This window comes from Embiotoca jacksoni, unplaced genomic scaffold, assembly GCF_022577435.1.
Source record: "Embiotoca jacksoni isolate LCO1_2020_lvr unplaced genomic scaffold, fEmbJac1.0.p SCAF_132, whole genome shotgun sequence".
Taxonomy (NCBI): Eukaryota; Metazoa; Chordata; class Actinopteri; family Embiotocidae; genus Embiotoca; species Embiotoca jacksoni.
In genome coordinates this window covers 215,436-236,944 of record NW_027185266.1, presented here as the reverse complement: position 1 = coordinate 236,944, position 21,509 = coordinate 215,436, and the positions used below count along the sequence as shown (strand labels likewise).

The window sequence follows — 21,509 nt, the reverse complement described above, 5'->3', positions numbered from 1 at the left end:
GGATTTTTATATATATATATATATATATATATATATATTATATATGAATCTATATATCACGCACACACACACACGTTTGAATATATTGATCTTTTACCGTTTGATTTGGATGAAAAGAAGAAGCGTCGGCGGATTTGTTTGGACGCCTCGGATGTGGATGCGTGCACATGCACGCGAGTGTGTGTGTGTGTGTGTGTGTGTGTGTGTGTGTGTGTGTGTGTGCGCGTCAACACAAACGCTCCTTTCGTTTTTTTTGTTTTGTTTTTTTTTGCGTTGGGAGATGCCGGAGCCAAACGAGACGGGAACACTCGGAGGTTTCCAACGAACCACTAAGGGCCGCTGACGGTGCCGAAAGAACATTTGGATTATTTCCGACGTCACCAAATGGAGAATTTAACGGAAATGTAATTCAATGCGTTTGACGGAAAAATATGAAGCGACGGCGATGAGATTTCGCACCCGACGCGCGTCCACGCACGTCTGCGGGTGAAAGGAAAACACCCCCAACAGGCGGGGGAACATCCGATCTCCAAAAAGATCTTTTAAATCTTCTCGTCGCCGCTTCGAGACGTCCGCGGACCTCCGGACGACCTCCCTTCCGGACCAGCAAAGACTCAACGCGTCTTAATTGCAGCGGCCAAAGTGGGACCTTGTATTTTGTATTTTTTTTTTTTTTTTTTTTTTGTCTCCGTGCGGGATTTCTCCTCCAGGAGCGACGGAGCAAAAAAAAAATCCAAAGTATTTCCACTCCAGCAAACGGGAAGGGACGGCGGCAGGGAGCGGAGACGTCAAAAGTACTACTGAGTCCCCTGGAATCATCCCGAATTGTCTTACCGGTAAATTCTCCCGACGAAGACTGGATTTCCGAACGTCGCCCGAGGCCCGCGCGGGGAGGTGAGGTCACGTACCTGTCGCCCGCGACAACAGCTCAAGCGGTAAATTTGGCACGACGTCCGTTTTCGCGGCGCCGAACGTCCCCCGTTCACCTTTTGTTGCGACGGTTTGAGTCTCTCATTTATTCTTCGTCACGCTCCCGATCAAAGAGGAAGCCGAACTCGGCCGCGAATTCGAGCGAACTCGGCAATATCGCGATAATGGAGCGCTTATTGTCATTCATCAATTCATTTGACGCGATAATGAAATCCGCATTAGAGCGAGCACTGCGGCAGGGCGGCACCTCCCTCCCTCCCCTCCCTCCTCCCTCTCTCCCTCCCGACCGGACCGTCTGGTTTTTCCCTCGTCTCACCTCCGTTGTCCGACGCACAAAACGGAGCGAATCCCCCCGAGGGCGGCGGCCCTTTCACGGACGGCTCGGAGGGGATCGCTCTCGTTTGTTTCACGGGCGACGTGGTAAAAAAAAAAAAAAAAAAAGCCAGGAAGACGGCGTTAAATGAAGAAATATAAAAAGGAAGACCTTCACATCCTGTCTGGAACTCACCGACGGATCACCGAGCTCCTGCGGCAGCTCCACTGGAGCCGGGACAAACACTGTTTATCACGCTTACAAATAGCTTCTGTGCCTGGGTTGTCCCCTACTGCCCCCTGGCTGCTGAACCCGGTATTGTCACCGAGGGCATGTTTTCATGCAAACATTATTTCAAAACTGTCCAATTTTTTTGGTAAAACACCTGGAAAGAAATTCACACACTTGCTGTTTCCCGTGGGACGCGTACCACAGCGCCCGCCACTGGTCACATTTTGTACCTACTGACAGATGAATTTTTGTATGAATCCCAACGTGACTGTGCCTCCTGTTTTTACACTGTATCTATTTATGTAAACAAGCATGTGTGTATGTGTGTGTGTGTGTGTGTGTGTGTGTGTGTGTGTGTGTGTGTGTGTGTGTGTGTGTGTGTGTGTGTGTACGTATGTATGCCATTCCAGTTCACATGACCAGCCTTTATACCCCCACCCGCCTCCCCTCCTCTTCATCAGCACCATCTGTCACGCTGTTGCCAGGTTACAGTCGTCTGTCTGTTTTTTTTGTTTTTTTTGACGGACAGCTTTAAGATGACGACGTGACGCCGCGATGTAATACGTGTTTGTTTCACAGCATTAACATTTGTAAAAGACAAAAATAAAACATTTTTATGAACATTTGTAAAACTGCTGAGGCTGCGGGGGGGGGGGGGGGGGGGGGGGGTGCTGTCGCCGCCGCCGGGAAGTTTCACTTTTAGCGTCGATGAGCGAGAGTCGCGGACGTCCGCTCGACCCTACGCCGTCCCTGACGGGTAAAAAAAAAAAAAAAAAATGACGTCCTCCGTGTCCTCTTTTGTGTTTTATTTGTGTGCTTTTTCCAGTTTTCTTCTACTTTCGTCTCTTGTTTGTGTTTTCCTACGTATCCCAGAGTGCCTCTTGGTTTTCAGAAGGAATATTTCCGCTTTCGTCTTAAAGGTGAGCGGCGAGGAAACGGCCCCCGAGTCTTCAAAGTAAGCGCACAAAGATCGAGATAAAAACGCAGATCTCTTCATTAAACGGCCTCAAGAGAATTACAATCACGGGAAATGATCCACATCTGTTTTTTTCGCCTGGATGTCATGATTATCGTTGTTTTATTCTGGAAAATGTTTAATGTCACAGAGGCGGAGGACTATGGAGGCCGAGGTCGTCATCGAACTATGGTGTCGATCTCGGGACAACCTAACAGCAACAGGTCGATTTCTTAATTCCTCAAAATAATGCGTAAATTATCCCGAGAGATGAAGAAAATGACCTTGTTTTTTTTTGTTTTCTTTTTTTAAGCTCGCTATCCCGTTGAGATGAGAACGAGCTGCGACTATTGGGGGGGGGGGGGACAAATAAAATTGGGGGCAACTCTGTCCATTTATGACTTAACGAAACTGTCAAGTGCATCTCTGAAGTGAGAAAGTCTCCGCCGCCGATCGGCGTTTTGCGAAACGTTCCCGGGGTTCACCCGTTACCTGCCAAGTCCCTCCCACAGTTCACTTCGTCGGCGTCTCCGTACGCGCCCGTTGTCCCCGACGCTCTCCTCGAGCCGTCGTCGCCGTCCGTCAGAAGCCTGATGGAAATACCAGCTTTTTTTTTTTTTTTTTTTTTTTTCTATTTCTCTTATTGATTTATTTTTTTTATTGGGTGGCTTTTTTTTCGTCGTCGTGGAGCTCGGCGGTAATCGGCTCGCCGTCGGCCTCGTCGGAGCCGCGCGGCCGGGGCCTCGCGGGTAAATGAATGTCGGCGTCCGGTGCCGGGGAAAAAAAACAAAAAACAAAACAGAAAACTAACATCCTCATCCATTCGGCGAGCTCCGGGGGCGCGAGACCGCCTGTCGAAACTCATCTGTCCTCGGGCTTAACCTCCTCCCGCCTCCCCCCCTCCTCCCCGTTACCCGCCTGGACCGGGACGCAGAGCAAGAGAGATGGGAAGGGAGGAAAAGGAAAAGAAAATGAGGAGCATTTGCATCTAAATGGGATGTTTTCTCCCTTTCAATTCCTCCCTCTCCATTTCCCGTGTAATGACTCGGTTACGTGGAGACGGAGGCCGCTTCAAAAATCTCCGCCTTAATACGTCTCGTCTTCCCGCCGTTCTCCTGCCGTTTCACATCGAACCTCCTTTGACCGTGAAGCGTTCGCGGCGTCCGGGTCTGAAAAAAAAAAACGGGGGCCGACGCCGAAGCGCCTCGAGCCGCGGTACCGCCGAGCGCCACCGGAGGTCGCCTCGGGCCGGCCTCGCCGATACAAATGCGACCTCGGCGTCGTCAGCCGGAGTCGAACGTTGTCATCTGTCGCCCGCGTCGTGGATTAAGTGTAAATCCCGCGCCGGGATCCAAACATCCCGTCGACACTCCGCATCGCATCATCCACCTCCGGGGGAACAACTGCTCTTGCGCGGACTTGTATTATTTATTTATATCGCGCCCAGCGTTACAGGTTCAGTGTGTCGGTCCCCTTCGAGTCTCATCTCGTCTCGTCCCCCCCCCCCCCCGCCAGCCTCGATGTCCGGGTCTCCGCTCCCGTTAGGAGGCATTACGTGACTGAATTATTTACCCGTGTTTGAATAATTCAGGGAGGGGGAAATGCTCAGCGACTGGGAGAGAAAATCAGTACGGACTTTCTTAATGACGGAGAGAACCGAGTTGTGTATTATCATATAAAACACAGAGAAACTACATTAAAGACACCACGTAGGCATCGTGGGCTTTTATTAATACAGTTTTTAACGAGATGAAAATATTTACCGAGACTTCATAAAACATAACTAATTCTCTCTGAATGAATCACAAGTAAACGATTGAAGCATTCATATTTATTTTTCACGCGTACATTTTCTTCTTAAAGCCGCTATAATCTATATTTTTACGTTAAACAGCGGATCAAATTTCATTGCGACAAAACCACGGGGGAAAAAAAAAACAACCCACAACGATCGTCCGACTCCACGGTTCCCCTCTAGTTTCTATGGAATGTTTTAGCGTCTTTCGGCGTGTCGTTTTGGTTTTACGGCCCCCGTAGCTTCAACGTTTCGGCGGTTGACTCGTCGGGTGTTGTTTACAGCGAAAAGAAAAGAAAAGAAAACCGTAGCACCAAACAACTTGCAGACAGAATTGCCGAACATCGCGCGGCATTTACCGTCGCAGCTGAAGAGCCAGATGTTTTTCTCTGGAGTTGGCGGCGAAAAACGACAACCGAAACAAAACAAAACCAAAAAAAAAGCTAAAACGAGGGAAAAATTTGGACTTGGAATCACTACGTAGACACAAACATGAACGCTAATGCAGCTCCCTAACGTGTTTGCCGTAGCAACTTGAAAAGTGATAATAAGACACAGTTTGCAGTTTGTTGTGCTGCCCCCCAGTGGCCAAAGAGACAATTACAGCTTCGGGCTAAACTTTGTGATGAACTGTTCCCGTGATGACCTTTAATTACGTCTGTTTTATGGATCTTTTAAAACTACCATCTACGCCGTCTAGACTTTAGAACTCATGAAGACCCTACGTTGTTTTCTTGAAGTCGAACTCGTTTTTAAACGACTGGAAAACAGCGTCCGACCCGCCGCCGTCGGGTTTAGTTTGTCGCCGCCGTCGTCGTCTTCCTCGTCCGGGTCGCGGCTGTCCCCGCCGTCCTCCGCGACGTAGCTGTCGAGGTCCTGCCGGTCGTCGGCGGACTCGTCGTCGTCCTCGGTGTTTACCCTCCCCGACAGGACGTCCTCGATCCAGTCCTCCAGGTCCTCCGCGGCGGGCAGGTCCTCGTCGTCGGACATGTCCAGCCAGACGCTGTCGGCCTGCAACAGACGAGGTCAAGGCGCGCCGACCCTACGCCGGCGCCGAGATTTCAACCCTTACTTACGTCCGTGACGTTGACCACGCCGATCTGGGGTCTGAACAGGTCCAACTTGAAGGTTTTTTCCCAGTAGGTGGTGAGCTGGAGGGACGGGACAAAAGCGAGTTCACTTCAGACACCGTCGCGTGCAGATTTAGTATCTTAAGATAAATCTTTTTGAGAGAGAAAACGGATGAGGAGTCAGAACCAGAGGGAAGTCGTCGGGGGTCGATCCAGACGATGCTGAGCTCCGGGTTGTCGGTGTTGTCTCTGGCCACGTCCTTCAGGATCTCCAAGAACTCGTAGCCGTCTGAGGACGCAAGAGTATGCCGTGACTCCCGAGCTCACCTTTCGCGGGGCGCAAAAGACAGATCAATATCTGCGAAATGAAAAGAGCAAAATGTACCGGGATCTTCTTCCTCAGCAAAAGCCACGATGTGTATTCCGTCCATGTCGTCCTCCTGGGCACGAAAGGAGAATGAGAGCGGAGTTACAATACGGGCCGAGGTGCGACTCCCGATCAAAACCGCGAACCGTCTGCTTTTAGCGGAACCGAACTCACCCAGGTCTCGAACATGTTCTCCGCACGGAGCTTCCTCAAAGTCGCCCTGCAAAGAAGCACGTTACCGCCCTGAAATCCCCCGCGACGCAATAAAAGCTTTCAATGTGCGATAAGCGGCGCTCCGAAAACGAAATAGACGGACCTTCTGTGCCGGGTGACGAAGTCCACGATGTCCATCTCCGACAGAGGTCTGCCCGGCAGGATGGCCGGCTCCTCCATGAACGGCTCGTAGAAATTCACTTCGTTCATCTTGAGGGAGAGATGTTTGGCGACCTAAAAAAACAACAACAACAACAACAAAAAAACACTCCAGGATGTCATTACGATGTCGTAAAGAACCGCGAAAAAAAGATTTGAATTTGACCTAAAAGTGTCAAACTACGACCTCCTACTTTATTTGTGTTTTTTTTTTTTTTTTTTTTTTTGTAGTTAATGAAGACTTACAGATTTATCAAACGTGGCAAAAAACTTGATGCAAGGTTGAAACCGCTCCGAGGCCTCCTGAAAAGCTCTGTAGTCTGAGGACGGAAAACAACAACAACAACAACAACAACAACAACAACAAAAAAAGAAGACAGAAACCAAAGTCAAGAAAGTGAAAGCGTTGGAAGTTTCACCGTTCGCAGTCCGCTCACGTTCCTCGGCGAATCTACGAGCACGCGAGGAGGGAGTGCGAGCGGCGAAAAACCCTCTCGGTTCGGTTTTCCCATCACGATCCCTCCGTCTTCATCCCGGGGAACAAAGTCTCAGCCTTAATACGCTTTTATACGCTCGTAACGCGCTCCCGCCTCCGTCTCCCGGCAAGGTCACCGCCAAGGACCAACCCATCTCCGGACAGAAAATAGGATACCTAATGAAAATTCATGCCGCCGTCACGTCAGACCGGGTGGCCTCACATTGGTCTCCCTTTTCTTTTTTTTCTTTTTTTCTGTAATGTATAAAAAAAAAGGAGCTATAATTGCGGTTTGACCTATTAGACGGAGAGCTAGAAGCTATTTAAAGGCTCTCCTGAGACCGAGAGAGAGAAAGCGCCACAGTTTCCCCTTTAATAGCCCTTCAGGCAACACGGCGATTTGCAGCGGCTCCGTTAGTGTCCGGATCCCGTCGGCGTCCGGGTGAACGCACCGAGGCGACTTTTTCGGGCGTAGACGGGCGGCTCGACCCCCGACTGCGCGCCCGCCCGCCGTCGTAAACGCAAACGCAACTATTTTGAGCGCGGCGACGTTAACTGACGTGAATCCTCTCCTTTGAAGTAACCGATGAGGCGGATGTCCTCCTCCATCCTCTCGAAGGCTCGCAGCTCCATGGCGTTGTTGATCATTTCCACCGGGTCCTCCAGCACCTAGGGGGCAGTATAACACGGGCAGCGTGAGTTTTCGCCACGAAGTCCGGAAGGCGGCGACATTCCTCGTCTCTTTGCCGCGCGTTCGAACCGAACGCGAAGCGGTCCGAACGCGCGGCGAGAAAGCGAAGGAGCTTACGTGCCGAGAGGCCGAACTGTCATTTTGACAGCTTAAATCGTGGCTACCGTTTTTTTTTTCCGCACGTTCCAGAAGGGACCGTATTTTGACGAGCTAATGACACCGTAATACATTTTTTTTTTTTTTTTAAATGGTTAGCTTTGTATTTCACGAGAGAAATTGTTGCTTTTTGAACCGGAGTCTACGGAGCCTGAGGTTGTTTTTGTTTTGGGGTGGCCGGGCCCCCTCGTGGCCCTCGGCGGTATTGCACCTCAAAGCCCTTTTACGTCGGCTTCACTTTTCAGTCCCGGAAGCTCTTCTGAAATGTCTTTTAAATTTGTCACACTGAAGACGTCCCACTTTATCGCTTTCATAAGCAGTAACTCGGCAGGAAAGGAGGGGGGGGGGACTTGTTGTCACTCACGTCCAGCAGGAACTCCACCAGCGTGTCTGCCGAGAGCTCCCCGTCAAACTCGATGATCCGGTCGTCCTTGAAGACGTACAAGCTGCCCACCTCCTCCAGACCTGGTGAAGACGGCACAGGCACCGTCCGTCACTTCAACCACGCCAGTTTGAAGGTATTATTGCCCTTAAAGTCACGTTATTTACAAGTTTATTCAGTGCGATAGATTTGAAAAAGGTCATACCCAGTTTTCTGGCTACTTTGGCGTCCCTCTGGGAGTCCACCATCCCGAAACCGATGTCTTTGTTCTCCAGGACTTGAGCTGTGAGCTGCGCGTTGACGAAAACGAGTATGAGGCAGATTCTTTTTTATGGGCGTATATTTTTTTTGTACCTTTTGAAAGCTTGAATGACCCGGGAAGGAGTTTGCGACACGCGTGTGACGTTGAATGGCTTGGTTTTTTTTTTTCGGGTACTTTTAACTTTTAATTCATTGCCATCAGAATGAATAAGGTACGTAGCGGGGGCTCAGTCGTCCCCCCTTCCCCACATGAGGAGGTCACTAGTTAAACCTTTAGACCGGAGATGATTTATACAGTCGGAAAAGTGACAAAGCTCTTTTGAACATTTCTTTTCATGTTCTCAGCATCCGTTTTTTTTAGCCATTTAGTTCAAATAAAAATGTAAGAATCTGAAAATCAGCCACTTTTGGTCTTTTACGAGTGAAAAGAGCTTTTAAAATAGACTAACTTTGTGTGTGTGTGTGTGTGCCGAGAGCCCCCCTGTGGAGTTTCCTCATTAGAGGGGAGCGGAGGAGAGAGATTTGACTTGTTGCGCGTCCGCTTTTTGAGCAATGCAGGAAACACCACCGCGATGCAAAACTAAAAAAAAACTAAACTAAAAAAAAGAAGAAATCTGTCTCACTTCCAGCTCAAAATTACAAAAGGGGTGAGACGATCTCGTTATTTCCAGCTCGCAGCCGGATAAAGTGAAAGAGTTTTTGGGAACGAGCTATAATTAACAGAATGACCTATAAAAACGCTCCCCGCGAGACCACCGAGGAGTTGATGGGATTTAAAAAGCGGCGCAGGTGGAACGTACGACTGTGACGGTGTTATGATAGCCGGTGTTCAACTGAGCGGACGCGCTGAAGGACGAAGAACGAGGCATTCACTGTCTGCCGGGGTGGTGGTGGTGGGGTCGCTGACTTTACAAAGTCTTGTTGTGGCAAGTTTAAGCACGTTCTCGGAAACAAAACGAAACAACAACAACAAAAAAAGCCCCCCCCCCTCCCCCCCCCCCCCCCCCCCCCCCACCAAACACTTCCCACTGAAACAGTTCTGTCCTTTCTAAGACAGGTAATAAAGAATTTACTCACTTTTCTGAGCCGTTAGAATTTATCCGCTATAAGATATTTGTAAAAAAAAAAATGTGACCGATTGCCTTTTCTTTTTTTTAACTTGTAATGAGATAGATGAAACCGCCTATTTCAAATATCTGCATTTCTACACCTGAACCGTAGAAAACCGCTAAATTGTCACTTTTTCTTTTTTTTTGTATTAAATCAACAGAAGAAGAGTACGAGCACTGATTTTCATGAGTTTTTCTGTCTCTTTGCTGTCCTCCAGATCCCCCCGCCACTCCCCCATCACTACCCCCTCACCTCCAGCACCAGCTCCGTCATCTGGAACCTCTTCTGCAGGCCCTTGTTGGCCGGCAGAGGCTCGTGGTAGAACAGGCACAGCAGGTCGTACCTCTTCAGGGCCTTCTTGTAGTTGCGCTCGCTGACGTCCAGCACCCTGTCCTTACCGTCGAAGTTGGGGAACTCGAGACCTTCCTCGGCGCAGCAGAGGGAAACCAGGTGAAGGCACAGGCCGGAGAGGAGGGCGATCCAGATGTGCTGCATGGCGGCTCGGCCGCGGAGGCGAGGAGGAAGTCGGCAAAGAAAGCGAAGAGCCTCTGAAGGCCAAATTTGAATACACGAGCGCCGAAAAGTCATCCGCCGGTTCGATCTCTATTGTTTCATCTGCTCTCTCTCTTGCCTCTTTTCTCTCCTTCTCCACCTGTCGTCTGTCTCCTCCTCCTCTCCGTCACTTGGAGTCTCACTGCCCAAATCTCCAGAGGGCCCCCCCCCCCCCCCCCCCCCCGCCCCCTCACACCTCCTTTTTCTCTCCCTGACCGAGAAAGTCATGGCGTTTTAAAGGACGGCCGTTCCCGAGTTTGCGATTTTTTTTTTTTTTTTAGGCCTCGGAAGTCAATTCCAGAGACGGAAAGGAAAAGAAGCTTTGGGGATTTGATCAGGCGTTCGAGTGTTATTTAAGTTAGTTTAGGTTAGGTATTTAATTTATATACATTTTATGTATTCAGTAAAAGATATGGCAGCGTATTTGTAAATGAGATGATACGCTATGAAAATGACGGAGACTAAATGGACGTATTTGGTGAAAACGTGGGTGGCGTGTCCCTTTAACGGGGCTTTGCGCTTCTCTCACAAGAGTTACGGTAAGCGACGCGTCCCAGACGAACGTCGCCGTTGCCGCGATGACGTCATCCAGGCAGAAGCCGCGGAGCACCGATCACCGGCCTCGGAGCTCGGAAAGAGAAAAATGGAGCTCCTCCGGCCGTGGAGGCTTTTAATACTGCTGCAAGTTTGTGGCTGGAGTTCGGTCGGTGTGTCGGGTAAGACGTAGTTAGACAAACACGGCTTCGCGGGGGTTATTTCGTTGCTTTTTTTGGGGGGGGGGTTTGTTTTATTTAAAGTTTTCGCCGCGTCGTGGCTCCTTCGAGGAACTTTGGAAGTCACGCATCGCTTCCCGAGCTAGCTGACTAGCCCCCCGGAGGCTACCTCCACCGAGATGTTCAGACAACGTGGACATTTGTGGTTCCAAGTTCTCTGAACAGGAACGATGTAAAAAAATTAAAAAAAAAAAAAGTGCATTATGTCAATATTTTATTCGGCTCGTGCTCCAATCTTGGCATGAAATGAACCGAAAAAGACTCGTGGAGACGATTAATAAATTAAAATATATAAATAATGTTATTATTATAATTTATTATAAATAATAAATTAATAATTTAATTTAAAAATAAATTAAAAACGATTAATGGATTAGTAAATGTGATTCCTCCTCTGTCGTGGACAAACGGTCTGTGGAAATGATCAGTTTAGGTTAAAGGTTAAAAGGTGACCTGTGGCTTTTGTTGTTGTTGTCTATTTAATTTATTTGTGTATTTTTCCTTCTCAATTTGTTTTGTTTTCTGTACGTTCTCTTGAATTGTTCCAAAAAAACAACAACAACAAAAAAAGATGTCATTGCAAATCAAACCTGAAATCGTTGGGACGCGTGGAGATTTGTGTTTGGCTTCCTCCGGCTGTTTTTATACAGATGAACGAAAACGATTCGGGCGCCGCCGCCAAAACGACTCGAATAGCGATGTCACGCGACGGGATCTGAAAATCGGTTCACGCGTGTCGTTGCAGGCGAACGGTGGAAGAAAATCCGAGAGAGGGTTTGGGATGCGGTTGAAGGTTACACGCCGTGCGACCCCGTCAACTGCAGCTGCCACCTGAGGTGGGTGTTTTCAAAACGTATCGAAAAGACACATCTATCAGACAGATTATTACAGATTTAATATATATATGTGTGTGTGTGTGTAATCTTTCTCCTCAGCGTCCTTCAACGCGACCTGCAGCCCTTTCGAGGCGGACTCTCCGAGGACGTCATGGCCGCGACGGTTCAGAGAGGGGTGGGCACTCACTACCAGGTCATCGGACACAAGCTGTACAGAGAGCGCGGCTGCATGTTCCCCGCCAGGTGAGGACGGACAAAGCGGCTCGTCTTCTGCGATTGACGGACGCTCTACGTCCCCCCTCCTCGGTTTACGTGGAAATTGTTGAATAACCCGCGTTGCGATTGGCCGCTATGTAAATAAAGTTGAATTGAATCGAATCGGATCGGACGGGACGTCCCCGTGAAGGATTTGAAGCCGTCGGTTTTGCCGTCCCGTCCTCAGGTGCAGCGGCGTGGAGCACTTCATCCTGCAGGTGATCGACAGGCTGCCCGACGTGGAGATGGTGGTGAACGTGAGGGACTACCCTCAAGTCCCCAGCTGGGTGCAGCCGACCCTGCCCGTCTTCTCCTTCAGTAAGGTCGGAGCGTTTTCTCTACGCACGCGCACACACACACACACACACACACACACACACACACGTCAAAACACACGCATGAAAAAGTGCCGTAACTGTTTCTGACGCGTGTTTGATGTCAGCAGACCTCGGACTACCAGGACATCATGTACCCGGCGTGGACCTTCTGGGAGGGCGGGCCGGCCGTGTGGCCCATCTACCCCACCGGACTGGGACGATGGGACCTGATGAGGGACGAGCTTCAGAAGTAAGAAAAAGAAACCGCGGCTCGATATCGTCGACGCGTATTTCGGGACGCCAAGTGCTTGTTGACCGATGCTGAAATGATGAACCGGTCCATTGAAAGGAATTGAATTGTATTTGTGTTTTAATAACAATAATAATAAGTCTTCTCTGATAGTAAATTGAAGTTTTTTGTTTTTTAACAGATTAAAATAACAGACAGATTATGAATATGTATAAAAAAAGACACTACCAGTTGCATCCCGACACAAACTTGTATTAATGTCATTATCATTGTAGTTTGTTTTCTGCACTAAATATAAATAATATTCAAAAATAGGGAGTTTGCTGGCATCCTCTCGTTTGGTGTCCTCGAGAAAAGAATAATAAAGGTTTATTGGATCAAAGGCACTTTGAGATCGGAGCATGAAGTGACCTCCCGAGTGTTTTAACGGCGTCGTGTGTCGCGGCAGGTCGGCAGCTCGGTGGCTCTGGAAGAAGAAAGAGTCCAAAGGCTTCTTCAGGGGCTCCAGGTCGGTTCCCGTCAACAACTTCAAGTCCGTCTTAATTGTTCCAAAATGTTTCCCTGAGATCAGTGAAGTTATTTTATTGCCATGTCCGCATGTGTTTTGTTTCCTCGTGGCCCTTCGTGACCAAAGTCCATCATGTCTTAAAAGACTTTTAAGGCACCATTTTATCCCAATAGACCACTCTGAACGTCCCCGGATGATCCGGCTGCAGACCCGCGCTGCTTCATTTTTAACAGGGATGTTTGAATGCGGTCGTTTATGGTTTTATTTACTTCTGGCGTGTTGTTTTGTAATTGGAAAGTGTTCTGGGTGAATTTGGACTTATAACTTTTTTCTTTAAGCTACTCCGCTGTTTGTTATTTTTTCTATGTATTATTTACACAATGTAGACTTTTTTTTGACTGTTATTTTTCCTTCTCGCTCTCCTTAAAAAAAACACGGCGTGAACAAAGTTTACAAGATGAAAGTGAACAACAGCTTTATCAAAATTTGAAAAAAAAAAATGAAAAAAAAACAAGCTCTCACTGTCACGGAACATAACGGATCTCCTCTGCGTTTCTTTCCAGAACCAGTCCGGAGCGCGACCCGCTGATCCTCCTCTCCAGAGAAGCTCCGGAGCTGGTGGACGCCGAGTACACCAAGAACCAGGCCTGGAAGTCCGAGAAGGTCAGAGGTCAAACGCGCCCTTTACTAACGCTTCCTGAAGCGACTACTTCTTCTTCTTCTGCGGTGACACGACAAGGAAAAACATGAATCCCGAAAGCGTGTTTGTGTTGTCGATTTATTTATTTATTGAATTTTGTGTCCGTTTCAGGACACGCTGGGGAGACCGCCGGCTAAAGAGATCCCGCTGGCCGATCACTGCAGATACAAGTAAGCGGCGGGAACACGTCCAAAGCGAAAGGCTTTTATTTCACCCGGTCGACAGGAGCGTCGCCCCAGCTGCCGGACTTTTACTTTGAAAAGCTGCCGTCCTCCCTTTCCCCTGCAGGTACTTATTCAACTTCCGCGGCGTGGCAGCGAGCTTCCGCCTCAAGCACCTCTTCCTCTGCGGCTCCCTGGTGTTTCACGTCGGGGACGAGTGGCAGGAGTTCTTCTACCCTCAGCTGCGTCCCTGGGTCCACTTCATCCCCGTGCGGCAGGACCTGTCGGACGTCAGGTAGGTCGGCTCGGGACGCCGCGCGGCCAATCCCCGGCGCGCGTCGATTTGTTTCGAATGAGATTTGCGACGTCGCAAAGCGTCGTGTCCGAACACGGAAACGGTTGAAGGGTTTTTTTCCGGCGGTTTTAAAACGAAGCCGACATCTACAACCGGAAACGACCCCGAGCGCAGCTCGGACAGATCCGTAGATTCGTACGAGGCTATATGACCTTTTTTTTGTGAGTAAATAAAGCGATAAAAGTAGAAGAAAATCAGCGAATGTGGAGGAAAACACATTTCACGCGCGAAACGCGTCCTTCAATAAAAGCTCGGCGCGTAAAAAAAATGGACCTGCAATTAATAAGCGGCAAAAAGTTTTTTGCCAAAGTTGAACGCCGCCTGTTGAATATCTATAATCGAAGTGACGCTCGCAGATGTTTTTGTTTATTTTCAGGCCTGTTGTTGAATTGTGTGTATTTGCCGGTGTTTACCGTCTCCGTGTCTCCAGGGAGCTGCTGCAATTCGTCAAGGAGAACGACGCCGTCGCCGAGGAGATGGCCACGAGGTAGCGGGTCACGTTTAATGTCGGAACGGTGGATCGGGAAACGCGGTCTCGTGTTGACGTGTCCCCCGTTTGTCTCCCTTTTCGGCAAAAAATGAAAACGAAAACCCCAGAGGGAAGGAGTTCATCCTGGACCACCTGCGGATGCAAGACGTCACCTGCTACTGGGAGAGACTCCTCACCGAGTTCGGCCGGCTCCTCGCCTACCGGCCTCAGAGGAGGAGCGGCTACAACCGGGTCGTCCACAAACCCGGCAAGACGGAGCTGTGAGACGGGAGGCCGCCGGCGGAGGGAAAGCCGTCCACGGCGAACGTAGCCGCTCCGACGAGGCCGCTTCCTCGCGAACGACGTTTCCACGCTGCCGTCGGTTCCATGTTCGTCCAAAATGTCTGTCTGGATGGTTTTCGCGGGTGCTGCCGTTCCTTCTGTTGCCACCAGGGGGAGGTAGGGAGGGCTCGTGACAAATCTTTACAGCTCACTTCCCGTTTCAGTGAGTTGATTTTGTCTCCTGAAATCACTCTTTGTGAAAATGACACCCACGTCAGGTGTGTTGTTGTGTTTTTTTTTTTTTTTTTTACTCACTAAAGGGGCATTATGCAAATTTCCATTCAGTTTACTCGTCACGGTGAGGAAATACTCACCCTGCGAAAAGCATAATAATGTCCATAGTGTCTTCTGGGGCTCAGGAGGGGACAGGAAGCACCCCCCTGATGATGTCCTTCGGGGGTTATTGCGACGCGTGGGGATCAGGTACAGCAAACGTAACGCTAAGCCTGCGTTTAAAACCGGGGTCGCGACGTTCGAAAGACACGAATTCGGGTCTAATGATATCGATTAATAATATACATCGTCTTACGATCTGGGCGTAACTTTAATGTTCATTTGTTTGTCTTAAGTCGGTATTCGAAGGTCACGTTTTGTTACCCGTCGTAACGCGAAGGGAGCGAAAGGGTGAAGTCGGGCGCCTCGTTCAAGAAACGATGAAATAGAAGCGGACGGCTCGAACGTCTGCGAAGGATTTGTAGTTATTAATGCTAGCGAGGGAGAAAGTACAGCAGCGTTAGATCCGTATCCCCACAAAAGAGGTGCCGAATATTATTTGTTGGAAGTTGTATTTAGCCGCGACGCTAATTTGTTGATTGTCTTTCAATTTTGTCTTTTTTTTTTTGTGTGTGTGTGTGTGTGTGTGTGTGAAGTTGACTGCAAAGCTTCCACGAGCCATAAGTTGAGCCACACTGCCCCCTCCCGGACAACCGGAGGGACTGCAGCAACCTTTAATTCCAAACAAGGCAATAACTTCAGCAGCTGGGACGTGCCACGACTTTAGTGACTCGAACGTACAGAACAATGACATTTCCCTTTCACACAAAGTGCCAACATTAAGCAATAATATCCAGAGCAACCGCTAAGTTTCCAAGAAACACTCATGTTAGTTTTGTCTTTACCTTTTAAAAGAATCTTCCTCGGTGTTAATACATATTCGATCCAGGATGGTGTTGAATATGTTGTAGTATTCACATTGTTCTCACCGGTGTCGCGATTGTGGAGGTTTTTGTACCGCTGTTACGAACTGGGTAGATGTTTTTGTTTTGAATCTACATAAATGTGTAAAAAAAACTAATCTCGAATTGTCTTTGTCAATGCTTTGTCCATGCACGTGCAGTTTTGTAAACCACCGCACCGGTTGCGCGAGTCGAGAGTAAATCCATATTGCTGATGTATCGGGCGCAGTTCGGTCCTCCGGCGGCAGATGGCGCTGTGGTTCCTTTTTTTGGGGGTCTGCGCGGTTGCACTTCCGGCCAGCTGTCGGAAAGCGGAAACGCCTGTTAGCTGCACGAAAGTCAAGTCGCGAGCGGTGGTAACAAACCGGAGCGGAGAAGGGCAGAAATGTCGACGTTAATGCACGTTAAGCGGGACTTCACGAGTCCGTAAAACACGTCTGTTCGGTGTGGAGGAAGTCCCCGGCCCCGTCGCGGGTAAGTCGCTGTGTTTTCCCCGTGATATGACCGAGGCTAATAGCACGCTAGCCGCTAACATCGATGCTCCCATTATCGGACGTTAGTGGTTTTTTTGTTTTATAAATAACAAAGTCAATATTTGTAAAAACGTCAGTTTTGCTCTTCGTGATGCTTTGAAAATGTTTCCTGAACAGTAAACGGAGATTATCAGTCTTTACATTCACGGAGCGTCTCGTCCCGAGTTATGAAGACGCGGTGGACCTTTTTTTTTTTGGTGTTGACCTTTGACACCAGCTCTGCCAGCGTCCCCCGTCTCACCGAATCAGCTGATCAAATGGGACGTTCCGTCGTGACGTCACACCCTGCTGGCATCGCCATTGGACGAGAAAGAAAACGCCACACCTCCCAGAAAAAATTAAATAAATGAATGATTACATGAATAATGAACAATATTTTATATAGATATGTATCTATATATGTATATATATATATATACATATATAGATATAAGCCTGTATGTTGGCTACATTTAGGTCTGTATAATATTTATTGGTATCAGCTAGTTACCAGTAAAAGTCATTAATGTTAGTAAATGAAATGCAGACGTTTAAATGAACAAAATAAAATGTTACGAACGATAAATGTCACTTCTGACATCCCCCACGCTCAGTTTGACATCATCGCCCCGCCGGCTCGTTTGTCGCGAGGGGACGGAGCTTATAAATGGAGGCAGCAGCGACTCGCGACATCCCTCCAAAAAAAAAACACGTGACCGTGTGTTTTGCGCCTCCCCACCGCAGCCCCGACGCCAGCTGAAAGCGCGATGCTGCCCAGAACGAGCTCCGCCCCGCGGAGGCGACGGACAGATTCGTCCCCCCGGGCTGCGCTCGGCACCGGCCTACTGCGGGGCCTCCTCCGCGGCGCCGGGCCTCCTCTCTCCTGCTTCCTGCTCCCCAGGGTCCACGCAGCTGACGTGCTGGCTGCCCAGCCGGCACAGATGCCTCTTCCCTCTTCCTCCTCCTCCGGTCCCGTTCCCGTCCCGTCTCCCAGCAGCCTCCCGAAGAACATCGGCAAGCCTGAATTCCCAGATACGGGATGGGAACGCATCAAGGAGCTGTTTGACAGAGAGTCAGTGTTTTTCATTCATCACCTTTCTCTCTTTAAAAAGCTTGTAAATCCCCTTAAACACGTTTTCAAAATGTTTCTTTTGTATTTTTATGTATTTTTTTTGGTCTTTGTGCTTTTTCTGCTTTCATTTGCTCGTTTATAGCGACGTCAGATTTAAGGTGGAACCGCCCCGGTTCTTAAACGATTTTAGTCGTTGCGGCAACCGTTCGGTTCATCCGAGTCCACGTAATTATGCAGGAATTTGCGAGGGTGGTGTTTTTATTCAAGTACAATCAGTCTCCTCAAATATAGCAGCACACATCCGCCGTCGCGTCGGAGAGTTTCTGCTCAATCGGTCAAAACTGACGGCGGGTTTGTAAACGCGAAGTTTCTACATTTCAAACATCAGAGCGCGTCTTCTTCCGGGGTGGTTTTTATTTGTTTGATTTTGTATTTTGTTTGAATGTTCGCGAAAGCCTTTTAATCGCGTCTTTTTTTTTTTTTGTCCTTTTCTTTTCTTTTTTTTTTTTAAACGAAACATCCTCGTCTCTCGTCCCCCCCCCCCCCCCCCCCCCCCTCCCCCGCAGTGCCACGAAGAAATACCCCGAGGAGCTGACCAACGCGATGAACTGCGCCGTGGTCGGCGCGCTGGCGGGCTGCGTGTACGGCGGGCTGCCGGCCGCTCGCCACGCCAGGCGGCGGTACATCCAGGTCAGCCAGGCGGAGATGTACACCAACCGGGTGGAGGCGGTGGTGAGTGGGAAGCTGTGAAAACGGGGATTTTGGGAAAAGACCGATTTCAAAAGCGGCACCGTAACGAGATGAATCGTCAGATGGGACGCTCCCGAAAGATTTGTGGAGAATGATCCTGAAAGAGCAAAAAAATATATATATATACGTTTAATACGACGACGAAGTACGTAAATAAATCGGACGCGTCTTTCCTCCGTCAGCGTTCGGCCCACAACGCAGCCATCCGGGGCTTCGTGAGGTACGGGTGGAGGTGGGGCTGGAGAGTCGCCGTCATCGTCACCTTGTTCAAGTAAGTGGTGCGCTGAGATTCATCGAGAACGCTGTCGTTATGAGCGAGGAATGAATGTATAATCATAATAATAATAATAATAACAATGATAATGATAAGTCGCCTCTCCGTAGCTCCGTCAGCACCGGGCTGTCTGTGTACCGGGATAAAGACGCCGTCGGTCATTACGTGGCAGCCGGAGGTGAGTCACGTGACCTGTGATGTTTTCTCTCAACGACAGAGCCGCTTCACATTCACACTTTTCAACCTGTTGTCTGCTGTTCGATTAGCATTTCGCCTCAGGAAGCGGGTCTATGTTTTTGTCCGGTGTTGCCGGGCCTCCCGAACCGCAGAGGCGTAAACAAAGTCCGTTTTAAATTAAACTGTCGCGTCGCAGAAATCCTGTGTCCAGTCGACGTGATTTCAAAGTTCGTAAAACGAGCGGTCGACTTTCCGCTACCGGCAATTACGGTGAAACTCAACGACCCTTGTTTATGACGTGCGGTTTGTATTCCGGCTCGTTGAATCCTGACTGACGATGAAACTCTGTGTGTGTGTGTGTGTGTGTGTGTGTGTGTGTGTGTGTGTGAGCAGCTGTCACCGCGGGCCTGTTCCGCGTGAACCTGGGCCTGAGAGGGCTGGTGGCCGGGTCCGTCCTCGGAGCCGTCATGGGGTGAGCATCCCCGTTTGAACTCCCTCCTCCGATCGCCGGGACGCCAGAGCGGCCGATCCGGTCGAGGCGTTTCCCGTCGGGACGGGAACTCGGGATCGGGTTTCGCCGTCAGATGCTGCTGTTTTGCGTGTTCGCTCACGCTTGTGCTGCTTGAGAAGCAGCGAGCACTCTGGCAGCCAGCTGCGCCCCTCCCAGCAACCGTCTGCCGCACAGCTGAACCCCCCCCCCCCCCCACACACACACACACTCACACTCGTCCAAGTCTGTGCTCGGTGCCAGAGGGACTCATGTGCACCGCGGAGGGCCATGTTTTGGGTACTAGAGCAGGGAGGAGGGCCAAGGCAGCAGCTGCCCGTCTCCATTCACACCGCTGCTGTTGCTCCCGCCTCTCGTCTCCATGTACCGCGCTCCGATTTGGACCCGGCGATCGTCGGCTCTCCTCTCGGCCCTGCGCCGGCACCTCCTCCTCCTCCTCCTCCTCTTCGCTGTCCGCCTGAGCGGCCGGCCACCTGGAGCGTCTGATGTGCGCAGAGCGGCCCCGGCCACGGCAGGTGCACTCAGGGCAGAAGGGGGCCAAATGAAAGCAGGCAGCTAATCGCGAAAGCACATCACGCTCCAGATCTCGGCCCCGGCACGGTGGTCCCCCCCCTCCCCCCACTCCTCCCCTCCTCTGTCCGGGCACGTGGTGGAAGTATGAGGGGAGGGGAGGGGGTGTGAGAGACCGCTGGGAAGAAATGGACTCTGAATTCCTGCGGTTGTGTAATTGACAGTTTATGCAAATAGAGTAGCTGCTTCGACAGCGTGATTTGGTTTCACAACCGGTTACACAACCGGCACGCTGTTTTTCCCCTTTTCTTTATTTGAGCGATGTCACGCGGAGAAGAGCGCGACGTCGACGCCGTCGGCCCGAGGTCGCTTTGATCGCGACGAAACGGCAGGTTTCCGACGACCCGTCTCACGTCGCGCGGCGATCGACTCTCGTGATCTTCGACTCTTTGCGAGGGCGATCTGCGTTCCGACCGATGAGCGGTGAACAACGGGTGGCGTCAGCAGACTCCTACGTAACGTACGCCACGTTTACCGCTCCAGGAAGTGGGCCGACCCCTTAGCAACAGACCCCTAGCAACGGAGTACGTGTGTAATAATAATAATAATATTGATGGTAACATGAGCTGACTCCCACACAGGGCTCCCACCGGCGCTCTGGTCCTCGGCCTGCAGTCCCTGACGGGAGAAACCACCCGGGAGAAGAGGAGGAGGGAGCGCAGGGAGCTGTACGACCTCAAGCTGGCAGAGTGGTACGATCCGACGCTTTTAAGATTTAGCTTTAAAACGATAAATAAATAAAAGAGTGTCCTGTTTTCTCGGTGTGTTTTTTTCCTTTTTTTTTTGTTGGTGTTGACCCGCGACCCTCCTCTCCTCTCCTCATAACACCAAGGACGGCCCGCCTGCAGCTGACGGACGAGCTGATCGGCAACCTGGACGCGAGCTCTCGGGCCGACGAGCTCCGCGAGGACACGCGGAGGATTCGGGAGCTGCTGGACTTGCCGGCGAACGAGGACGCGACCGAGGACTCGAATGAGGACGCGACCGAGTATTCGGGCGGCCGGTGAGAGCCCCCGCCGCCGTGCAACTGTCGGACATTAAAGGCGGGACCGGACGCGTCCGCGAGGACCCCCCACCCTCCCCTCGCCCCCCCACCGGACTTCGGGGATCCGAAGACGCCGTCGTGCGTCCGACGGGCGGGAGGCGGGATTATAAAGGGGGAACGGGACTCTAGTAGGAGGGGTGAAGATTGAACTTTAAAACAGGATCCGATCGAGCGACACGATCGCTGGACGAGCAGCGGAGGGAACGCGACTCAATAAAACATCCTCCCCAAACAAACAAATCTCTTCCTGTCTTTTACAAAACGCCTTTTCTCTCTCTCTCTCTCTCTCTCTCTCTCGCCCTTGGTGTGTTTTATCTCCCCCTTTTTTTTGCTTTTGATTTTGCCTCTCGGGGCTTTTTCTTCAGCAACTAGGTCACCCCGGTGTAAACAAGACGCGACACGGGAACAGCTGGGGCCCCGCGCCACGGACGGACGGACGGGCTCGACGGAGGACACGCGTCGACCCGTTTGGACGAGAAGTTCAGGTAAACGAGTATATCGATGTCGACGTGTGAACGTAGGAGGTCGAGGCTTAAAAGGGTCCAACGTGTGGGAAGTTACGAATGTCCCGGGACGGGGGGAGTAACTGCAGGATGTCCAAAAAAAATAAAGCAAGAAACGTGCTTAAGGTCACTCGGCAGGAGCGCGGGATCAAATGTCCTCGATTCTGTGTCCTCGGCCGGGATCATGACGGCCGGCGGAGAATTGTCAAAGGGCTCCCTCTACTGGTGGCGTTGTGGAACTGCAATAATTGATAGAATCCAAACATATATGATGTGTGGATAATTGTGTGTGTTTAT

At 50.3% G+C, this 21,509-nt stretch overlaps 3 protein-coding genes across 9 annotated transcripts; 2 read left to right on the top strand and 1 right to left on the bottom strand.

Moving 5' to 3' along the window:
- Nucleotides 1–4,245: 4,245 nt before the first annotated feature.
- Nucleotides 4,246–9,762, bottom strand: LOC138196819 (calsequestrin-2-like). The gene is given in 12 exon segments (XM_069147184.1): nt 4,246–5,235; nt 5,301–5,375; nt 5,482–5,499; nt 5,501–5,583; nt 5,680–5,734; nt 5,836–5,881; nt 5,978–6,108; nt 6,280–6,353; nt 7,069–7,177; nt 7,720–7,820; nt 7,943–8,027; nt 9,361–9,762. Coding segments are annotated over 12 exon segments (1,428 nt in total). The 5' UTR covers nt 9,697–9,762; the 3' UTR covers nt 4,246–4,920.
- A 499-nt stretch (nt 9,763–10,261) lies between these two features.
- poglut1 (protein O-glucosyltransferase 1) lies at nt 10,262–16,033 on the top strand. Of its 7 annotated transcripts, XR_011178157.1 has the most exons (12): nt 10,262–10,376; nt 11,179–11,269; nt 11,369–11,512; nt 11,712–11,847; nt 11,967–12,091; nt 12,540–12,599; nt 13,163–13,325; nt 13,411–13,469; nt 13,588–13,755; nt 14,246–14,302; nt 14,413–14,743; nt 15,496–16,033. XR_011178157.1 is itself a non-coding variant. In XM_069147181.1 (11 exons), the coding sequence occupies exons 1-11, from the start codon at nt 10,304–10,306 to the stop codon at nt 14,567–14,569; spliced, it is 1,167 nt and encodes a 388-aa protein (XP_069003282.1). In that variant the 5' UTR covers nt 10,262–10,303; the 3' UTR covers nt 14,570–16,033. The 7 variants fall into 7 exon arrangements, 6 of the variants coding, with proteins under 6 accessions (XP_069003282.1, XP_069003279.1, XP_069003281.1 ...); XM_069147181.1 differs by having other exon boundaries at nt 11,970–12,091; nt 13,163–13,262; nt 14,413–16,033; XM_069147178.1 differs by having other exon boundaries at nt 11,970–12,091; nt 14,413–16,033.
- A 99-nt stretch (nt 16,034–16,132) lies between these two features.
- On the top strand, nt 16,133–21,161 carry LOC138196818 (complex I assembly factor TIMMDC1, mitochondrial-like). The gene is made up of 8 exons (XM_069147183.1): nt 16,133–16,275; nt 17,058–17,385; nt 17,952–18,117; nt 18,318–18,406; nt 18,520–18,587; nt 18,980–19,058; nt 20,246–20,356; nt 20,497–21,161. Exons 2-8 carry the CDS (start codon nt 17,081–17,083, stop codon nt 20,669–20,671), a joined length of 993 nt encoding a protein of 330 aa, XP_069003284.1. The 5' UTR covers nt 16,133–16,275; nt 17,058–17,080; the 3' UTR covers nt 20,672–21,161.
- The last annotated feature ends 348 nt before the right edge of the window (nt 21,162–21,509 follow it).